Genomic DNA, 10,020 nt, shown 5'->3' with positions numbered 1-10,020 from the left:
CGCACACGCACACACACACGCGCGCGCGCGTCCACTCACACGCACGTTTGTGCATCCTGCCTCTTTGATGCATCGGGAGGGAGCCACGCGCGCTTTCGCAAAGCGGCGGTGGATTATTCTCATCATTCTTCTTATCATGACGCTTTTTAGGATGCCGATGGTGATCACGGCGGACTATTGGCATCTTCATCATCATCATCGGCTCCCATAGGAAGGAATACGCCGCCTGTCTTTTTTTTTTTCTTTTTGAGTCATTGCATTTCTTTTATTTCATTTTTCTTTTTAGTACAGTGTTTGCTTCCTGGAACGCCGAGACCTGCCACAACCTCCGTTCAATGCCGTTGGAACATGTCCTATGTTCCCATCCAAGGTACGGCTGTCTTTCTATCTGTCTTTCGTTCATTCATTCATTCTTTCTTTCGTTCTTCCTCTTCTTGTAGTGCTGTGGACAATCATGCAGCTTCATGTGGTCACCCTCCGCTTTCTGGATTTTGCCCATCCTCCCTTTTCCCTTTCCCTTGCCATCGTCCTCCTCCTCCCCGTTCGTTGCTGGTCTCTGGCTGACATGCCATCCATATGCGTTTTGAACGCACCAGCCTAGCCGACAGGTGCGTGCTCGCACGCGTACGCGCGCGCGCGCGCCGAAACGCAGCGTGGGTCCATGCGGCATTTGTAGCCTACTAGTGAGGATGCGTTCAAGTGTGCGGCTGATGCTGCCACGATGACGTTCCGTCGTTTTCCTGGAAGCACCAAGTAAGCTACTTCCACTCAGAAGTGGGAGCACCAAAAAATAACATTTAAAAAAAAAAAAAGATTTTTGTTTTTCGACTGTATGAGATTTTGCAGGCAGACTTACAATTAGTATGGTGGGGAAATCAGTAGTTGGGCGTTAAAGTGAATGAGAATCACATTTGAAGTCAAAAACCTGAAGTTATGCCAATTATCAACTGTTAAATTGGCTCCAAATGCACCAATAACTTAAAATTGTCCCTTAGCAAAGCTAAATTGATTAAAATATTGAATTTTGCTCCGGTTTGAGAGTGTCTGCTAAATTGCCCATGTAGCTCTCGTCTTCTTTGATGTTTTAATACGTATTGTTTAAAATACAACATTTCTGTTCATAGCTCCACCCTAACGAGGTTCGGGCCAGACTTGTGTTAAAAGTCGACTGTACACCTAATCACTTATTTTAGGTCTTTACTGACTCTGTATTTCACTTAAGCTCGTTTAGCCACTCCTCGTTCGCCTCCTCGGTTAAAACGCTACTTGTCAGTGACGTCTACGGAGGCTGCCTCAGAAGTGTGCTAGTGCTAACTCGTAGCGCTTCCTTGGCATCAATCATTAGCCAGGAAGTAGCTCGGGTCGTTGGAGAGTACGACAGGACTCCCTGTGTTGGTGTTTTATCTGCTCTGAGACACGCTCAAATATAAAATGGAGAGGAGATGATAAACGTGCGTGTCGAGCAAAAGTGTTGCCAAGGTCGTGTGGCTTCGGAACTGTCTCGTCGCTCGGCTTCTCGCAGCTCGTCTTGAGGCCTGAAACCAACGGAACCAGTGTGCCCCATTTTGAAAACGAAACCAAACCATAATTCACTTGTTTTCTGAAGCTGAGCCATGATTGGTTATTAGTTGAGGCCTGAGCAACTTGTCATTTTTAGTTGACAGAAAGAGACAAACTGGCCGCCACCTCAGCTGGCCTAAAACGGGTGGATTTTACTGCTTAACTCATCTTCCACAAATGCAATATGAATCAGAATGTTGTGTTTTGACAAGTGGGCCAGCAAAGAACATATTCTTGTCAAGACATTTTTTGGGTTGACGTCCCCTTTAAGGTGGGCTAAAGCACATTGAATAATCGGATCAAAACGTATGGCAATGGTGAAAGGTGAAAGGTCACGACGTTGGCTTGGCCATCATGGCAGCGCAAGTGTGACGAATGCTGGCCGGGAGCAGACGAGCTGCGGTGAGCCCCCTCGTCATCCTCATTTTTTTTATTTTTTTTGCCATGCATGCGTGCTAAAATCTGGAATAGATCCTGGAGCGTGATAGCCCGAGTCGGACTGGCAGAGCGAGCATAGCAAAGTTTGGACTTTGCAGGTGCTGTGGGTGGCGCGAGGATGATGATGATGATGAAGAGTGTTTGCGTGTGCGTGTGTAAGTGTGCGTGTGCGTGTGTGTGTGTGCGCGCATTCAGGAGTAGAGGTGGGCTGCATGTGATGAATCCGTCGGTGAACAGCTGACGCCAGCAAGGACTTGCGAGGCCTGCGGTGGTGCCAAGTAGTGAAGTGCAAAGACTCGACTCCACTTTTGTACGCTCCTCAACTGGTTGACTGGCAGAGCTCCACAAATGGTCCGGCATTTGGACTGATCATTCAGTTCAACTTTACTTTGAGAGTATTTTAAAAACGGGCATCGCTGCATACAAAGTGGTGCACATCAAGTGAAAATCCGACCGATGATAAAAACAGAGACAATTACAACAATAAATCAATAACATAAAGAGAGCAAATGCCCCAAAAAACAATGCCGAGTCTCATGCTGCGTCGAAATCCAAACACCCCCACAATGTTGTCTTCTGTGACAGCGTAAGGCGACAAAGACGAGACTTGCTACTTTTGCCTGGGAAATAAAAACAAAATTTTATTTGCAGAGATGCAATAATTAATCGAAAATCCATTTTAAATCGATTTACACTGCTTAAAATATGCACCAATGTAAATAAACAAAAAAATGAATAAATGAATAAAAGAATCGATTGGCATCGCCATGTTAACTTTTGCCGCTTTCTCATGTCTGTGTTGTAAACAAACTGTATAAGCACATTGCATAAATGACTTGATGATTTAACACGCTCGTAAATAAATAAAAATAAAAGAAAGACTGCGCTAAGGCTTTTGTTGGCAAAATAGCGAAAGAAATGCGCTGCGAGCAATGCAGGAGGTGAACGTGAAGGGAGTTGGCCATTCATTCCTTCAAATGTTTATTAGTTAGAACCCTGCGCTGAATTTGGCCCAATTATGGGGTCATGTACGAGTTTTCCATAATTTCATTGTACTTGACTGAGGTGTACTTCACACGTTCGCCACATGGTGGCAGTATAAGAGTGCACTCGGCGTTGTCATCGTTCCGTGATTTTCCGGCATAGTGAAGACTAAACGAAAGCTAAACTGGAAATAGAAGTCGATTTAAGTGCAGAATAGATTCTCACGCAAACTTTAGATACACGTAAAAACATATTTGAGGACGTTCGATTGTTCATCTACCCTGGACCTGGTTCTAAATGTTTGTGAAACGTGCTTATCCCGGTGAGTCACGTGTCCTTAGCATTTTTTTTGTTTAGCATGCTAAATTTGTCGAGTCGTTAAAACGCTTTCAATATTCGTTTAAATGAATGATCTCGGGGAAATATTGGAATGCAGGATAACATAAAGATATAACCGTGCGAACTGTAAAGTGAGTCATGTCGTTTGGTTACCGTGTAGCGTTTTTCTATGAAGAATATTCGTTAGCTCTGCTACAAGTTTGCATATAGGCCACACATTTTAAACTTGATTTCACATCATTTAACGATTCAATGCATTTCTGAGTTGCGATTAGTTCATTTTATGTTTCATGCTCTATTCAAGATATGTAAGGTCAATTACATTCCAATTCATGCTTTTTAAGTATGAATGTGGTTATTTAGGAGCAGCCAAATTTAAGACATTATGATGTACTTTATGTGATGATTATGCCAACGTGTAACTTCAAGTTGAACATTTTGAATGTGAAGTCATAGCTTTGTATAATGTTCGGAAATGAGTTTATATACTGCATAATTGTGAATATTGCTGTGCACATTTTGTGCAGACAGTTTTTTTTTTAAATTGAGGCTTCTCTGGACCCAGATTCCTGATGTTCAATTCCAACATTTAATCTTCTTCATTCGCTTTGTTTTGTGGATCTTCAGGCTTCATCGCTGCAATTGTTCCTTTTGGACGTCTCGTGTCGAACTCTAAGTATTAAAGAGCGGTAGGACAATTTCATTTTTTTGGGGCATGCACTCAGTTGGCTTATACGTTTTGTTGAACTTTGGACAGAATTTGTTTCTTTTCTTGAGATCTCAGCGGCACTGTTGGTGTTGTTTTTACTGATTGTGATTGGAACAATTGAATATAGTCCGCATTTCTAAATTTGAACAGTTGTTGCATGCTCTGATTTGGAATCTATATCTTCTACAATCCGACTTAGCTGCGATTTGAGTCCTCTACACACCAATCCGACGTTGGGAGTCGGTACACGCCGTCTGTTTGGTGTAGAGCGCCACGTTGTAAAGTCAGAGCCATTTTTTTAGGCGTCTGCAGGGGGCGCGCTTGGCCGATGTACAATCAGGTCGGGCTATCGTGAGAAACGAGCACTGTGATTGGCTGTTCGCGAGCGAATCAGTGCACTGGACAAGAACGGGAAGTGGCGAGAGTGTAAAAACGCTGAAAATTGAAGCTATTTCTCCAGAACTAAATGAACTTTGCTCATTTTCACATCTCCTCTGTGGACATAACGACTGACCGGAGCGCAAAGACAAAATAATCACTCATTCACGAAAGACCGCCGTTATTCAACATCACCGTCAAAGACGTCGCATTGACTATCACCATCAATGGCACGCAGGGGTACCACTTCTCACATCTCTGCAAAAGGTCCGGAGTCGTTGGCGTCTCTGTCAGCTTTTGCGGTGTGTTCTTGCATCATTTTCCGGTCCGACATTCCGACTTCTCGGTTGACGCCACAGTTGGCCACAACAGCTGATGTCTAATAGAGGCCTTTATCACCTCTTCCATTCTGGAGTTCGATAACCCTGACCTTACGCTACCAGATCTGCCATAAGTAGTCCTACCGTTCGTACACTCCAGACCCGTCTTGGTCTTGAGTCTCGGTCTTGTTTCCGTGTCCAACTAGCTGCATTTTCTGTGGAGCTCGACCCCCTCCTGCCAAAACACACCCACCCACCCACACAAGGGCAAGTCAAAGACATGGCCACTAACTGAACGCTCGCTACATTTGGCAAGGGCAACGGCAAAGATGTCATATGTAAAATAGCGTGCAAAGTAAAAGACTGCGTTGTGCAAATGCTGCGGCCATCAAGTCAGTGAAACGGCGGCGACAACGTCCAACTTTTAAATGGTCTCAGCAGCAAATGCAATTTGATCTTTCGGAGATGAATATTTCTGGAAATAGGTTAAATGTGGCGTCATTGAACGCAAATGTCTTCTGTAGCTTTTTCCGAATCCAATTTCGACCAGACTTTCAAGCAAGCAAGCCAGTGTGGGGTTTTCACGACTCGTTGTAGCCATACAGCCACCCATAGTATGCATTCATAAAATGAGTTCATTTCCTGGTTGTCTCCTTTTCCTGTTGTTGTAACCATGCCAACCGAAGCCAGAGCTATTTCCAGAAGCCTCATCAAGTGCCTTCTTCAATACATCCAAGCGAAAACGTCGAGACGTTGGCGACGAGCAAACTCGCATCCCGTCACGTATGTCCGAGTTGAGGGTCGCCGACGCGTGCGTCCCTCGCCATGTGTACGTTGTCATCGCCATGGTTACCACAAGCCATTATGTAACACGCTTGCCGCACGGTGACTCAACATCCACGGAGCACATACGCTGTACGTGCTGTGAGGACGAAGACGACAGCTGATTTTGCTGAAGGCGGGGGTGGGACGGATGTGGGTCGGGGTGCTGGCCATCGATCCGCGCCGCCGCCGCTGTAGGGGAGGGGGGTGAGTGAGCGAGCGAGCGAGCGGGCGGCGTGATGTGGCAGGTGCCCACGTTGCCTCGTGTGCTGTGCGGAGCCATTTGCAGTCGTGCCAAGTGGCAAGTGAACAGGCAGGCAGTGGGAGGCACAAAGCAGCGAGGCTGCAACATTTGCGCCTTTCTTGCCTTACTTAGCCGTCTCTTCGCCACGCACGCACGCACGCGCTCGAACACGCTCACACGTGATCCTCTGCTAGCGGTGGTGGTGGGCGCTCGTGGCTTAGGCCGATCGAACACTTCCAGACGTCAAACGCCCGACTAGCTTTCCATCCTTCTGGCCGAGGTGGTGAAGAGTAAATCTGTCGCGACCATCGGGTTTGAAACGCGTTAAATATTAAACGTGACCAAAAATCTTCCCGTGTGCGGGAATGTCATGACGTGACCGCAATGTCGTCACTGTGTATAATCATCGGCGTGCATGACGAGTGTGTTTGTTCATGTTGATGTTGTGAGATCATGCGTGATTCCTGCCTCGGGGGACTTTGTTTTGAGATGGGCACTTGACCCTTTTTTGCCGGTCAGTCCCCCGTCTTTTGACCACGATCACACAGTTGATGTTATCGGGATTGTGGTATGGCTATGTGACAGGCTATGAATGAGGAGCGTTGGTGTCATTGGAACCTGCGGCGCAGGCTCCGTCCAGCCGCGTCCTGCAACAACATCCCTGGAGTTGAGTTTGTTTTACGTCACTTCTCTTTTCTTCTCAACGACCCTCAAGTCAGTCATCCATTCTGCGAACCATTTATCGCATTTGTTGATGATTATAATTGATGTCATGTGTTGTTGTTAACGGCCAAGTTGGGGTGTGTGTGTGTGTGTGTGTGTGTGTGAGACAGAGTCCGCATGATTACGTGTGTATTCACACGCCATCTACTTGAGAATAAGAAATAAAACGTTCACGTCTGCGCTTTCTGTTCCTTAGTGTCGGATGCGTGCTGTGCCGCAAAACATATTTGAATCTCATTTACCCCCACCGCCCCCTCCTGAGTTAAGCGTGCGAAGGCCCCGCGGTTAATGCGTGCTGATGATCCTCCACGGGAAGTGACAGCCCGCCGACGGGACGCCCTGATTATTCAGGAACGTCGGAGTGGCAGCCACTTGATTTCTCCCCGGACAGCTTATCGGCGCCACGAGACACTGATACGTGTTGGATGCGTGTTGTTGCGCAAGTTCTGACCGCCGTGTCATTTTCGTAGCATCATCAACTATCGAAGTAGTTACCGATTAATCTCTTCATGGGTTAGTTGTCGATTGATATATTCATGATTTAATGTTGTCTTTCTGCTAATTTCTGCCGCCGATGTTTCGTGACAGGCAGGATGAAATGATGTGTTGCACGTCAGTTGTACTGTTCATAAAACGATGTGCTGATTCAACACGATATCATTTTTACTGTCATAAAAGAAAATGAGTTTGACCCCCCCTTAGCAGCTATAAGCTTGCGTGTCCATATTCAAACAATCACAAATGAGTCGCCTCATGCGTGTGACCTGAAACTTGAGTCGGGAGTCACAATCAATCTTTTGTTGCTAATGGCTGGCTTTAGGGAAAACTAATGAGCCCAATTTTATGAGACATTAAGGCAATCGTTTTCCGTGAGAGCATTTTGTACAACGGAAGCTTTGAAGAATGACTTCGCTGCGCAACGTCCAAACTAACAAACGGGGAATGATTTTCACGCAGAAGCCTCAGAAAACGCGCTTGATTTGACTGATTGAGTGCCGTCGCTCGCAAGTTGCCAAATGCGAGCTTTCGATATGCTGAAAAACAGCTTAACAGTTTTAGTGCAGCAATTAATCGATTAATCAACCACTAATCAATCATCAAATTTATCTAGAACTTGTTTGATCATTGATTTTATTTTTTTTTCCCAAAGTCTCGGGACGTCAGCTCGGAAATATTTAGTGAGATTTTGGTGGGCCCCCACAAAAGGTAAAAAAAAAAACAATCTTAGTTACATTTTTAATAGGAGGAATAAAACTGAGCTCAGAATAAAAAAATCTTCACACATTGTGAAGGTTTAAAATCTTGTAGTTTTAGTGAAAGTTTCTCTCGCTGACCTTCGAAGCTGTTAACTAAAACCTCTCTTTTGTCCTGATTGAGCTGTTGGAAATTCTCCGGCATTCATGACTTAATATCTAAAAACAAATTCCCCGCGGCAATCTATCGCTGTGTGTCGTCAGCGTCGCTGTGTAAGAGGATGCAGCGTCCCCAAGTGGAAGGATGTCGAGATGAAAAAGTATTGGGCTTAAAATTGAACCTTGGGGAACCCCACATTTAATTGCTTGACTTTTGGAGGAACTGCCATCCAAACTTTGCAAAGAAACATTTGTCTGTGGGATAGGATGAAAAGCAATGAAAATAGTAACGCCAGCTTTTGAAGTCCAGCTGTCCCAATAACTTTTTGTCCATATTGCTTCTTGCGCCAGCACTTGGCAAACTTTTGAAGGCACGCACCCGCTTCAAACTCCAAACGGGGTGACAAGATTTCATGCAGGCTTTGGACACTGAATATTTAGATTCCTGCTTTGGCTTCGGAGTTGAGTCGTTGCGTCTGTCTGCTCTATCTTTCTGGCTGCTTAAAACACACGGCAAAGTCATCCCGGATTAATTTCACGTCAGCTTTTTGCCGGGACCCGCTCTTGTTCTCCCCCGACAGGGACGCTTGTTTTGTCCGACTGTCCTGGGGCAGCGCGATAAGGCGCCAAAGTTTCCACGACAACGCTTTTGGTAATAAGACAATGACACCGTTTCTTCGTCTATCTCTGTATCCAGGACGCCTGACTATAATTGTTCTTTATCTCTTCGGGACGGCCTGGTTCGGCCTGCTTTCCGGTAGCGCGGTAAAAGCAAAACACACAAACAAGAAGTCAATGACGTAATACACTTCGAATGTCCCCCAAGGCCAAGCGCGGGCTTGGTAGTTCCCCAAGATCGAATTGCTCGTTTTTTGTCAATTATGCGTCCCTTTAATTGCATTTGTGATGTCGTCGCAATTTGTGAAAGTGCAATTTTGTAATTGCAGAGGTTGTGCTTTAAATGGTCATTACTTTTTCTGACAGCGACGGGGCGGGAAGTGAGGAAGTCACAGAATGCTAAGCTAACTAATGCTAAGGTTTGCTGAGTGCTCTGTAAGAAAGTCCCTTCAGGATTGTTTTATTTTAGCTACCCTAAAATGTATTGATGAATTCTTTTCTCAGCCCCACTTTGCATTGGTCAAACCCTCAATTCGGCTCTGGAGACGGAAAAAAAAAAATTCTGGAGCCGTGCCTGCAAGAATCCATGTCTGAAAAGACACAGGAAGTCCGCCATTTTGAGTCAACGCTTGCAGTGCCAATTTTGTCCTTTCTCGGGATCTTTTGAAGGATTTTAATTGCCTGTTTTGCTTAGCAACATGAAATTCGGTCGACGCGTTTGTCATGAATAGATCCACCAAAAAGTCTTGAAGCCATGCGTTTTGATTAAAAGCCTCCATTTTGACTCCATTTTCCCTCAAGGAATGCAAATCAAATATTGTCTTTTGGAAAACTGAGCTCCTGAAGTCAGTTCCACAAAATGAAAATTGGGAGGCGTGTCTGCCTGAAAAGACACAGCAAGTCAAGTCAAATTTATCGATTACACAGTCAGTCTTGATCACCAAAGAGTCTCAAAGGGCTTCACATGTCGAGCGATTAAGTGATTAATGACTTGCCAGGACGTCATCCATTCTGGCTGCTTCTGCTTTTCCTTGAGATGTTTGATTGCGATTGCGACCAAATGAAATGGGATCAACATTTTTAAATCAACTTGTGGTGGTTGTCATCTTTATTATTGTTGGCGTCAGCCCCCCTCCCCCCAAAAAAAACAAAAAACAAACTAGTCAAGCATGCATTGTTTCACATTGGGATGCACGGCGCATTTTCGTGAAAGCAGCAGGCTGGCTTGCCTAAGTGGATAAAGCGTAAAGGCGACGGGCGGATTTCCCGCTGCTGCATCTGGCCGGCGGTGGGTAAAACAGCAGGATTACCAACGAAATGTCAACAGCTGTGGTGTTCTCATTTGAACACGGCAAGCTCACGGCGCGACGCCGGGCAGGGCCAAAGTTCAATTAGCGGTGGAGTCGGCCTCACCGTCGTCGCGTCTCGAAGCGCAGCTCGAGCGCGATCAAGACCGAAGTGGCCCCGATAAACCTCCGCTGCTCCTTCATTCTGGCGCTTTCTCAAGCATGAATGTGTTGTTTATGATCGCTG

General features: G+C 45.6%; 1 protein-coding gene across 11 annotated transcripts in view; it reads left to right on the top strand.

Annotated features, from left to right (window-relative positions):
- Nucleotides 1-10,020, top strand: part of syngap1b (synaptic Ras GTPase activating protein 1b) — a 58,835-nt gene continuing 48,815 nt past the window's right edge. For 10 of the 11 annotated variants that reach the window (XM_088305924.1, XM_088305916.1, XM_088305912.1 and 7 more), the window contains exon 1: nt 1-370. In XM_088305924.1, coding sequence (XP_088162050.1) covers nt 349-370 — 22 coding nt within the window. In that variant the 5' untranslated portion in view covers nt 1-348. Of the gene's footprint in view, nt 371-440; nt 609-10,020 lie in introns of all 11 variants that reach the window. The other variant, XM_088305921.1, reaches the window with a different exon arrangement.

This window comes from Idiotropiscis lumnitzeri, chromosome 10 (genome assembly GCF_059441095.1).
Source record: "Idiotropiscis lumnitzeri isolate Australia: NSW breed Sydney's pygmy pipehorse chromosome 10, RoL_Ilum_1.0, whole genome shotgun sequence".
Lineage (NCBI taxonomy): Eukaryota > Metazoa > Chordata > Actinopteri > Syngnathiformes > Syngnathidae > Idiotropiscis > Idiotropiscis lumnitzeri.
This window is presented reverse-complemented; position numbering and strand designations above follow the sequence as displayed.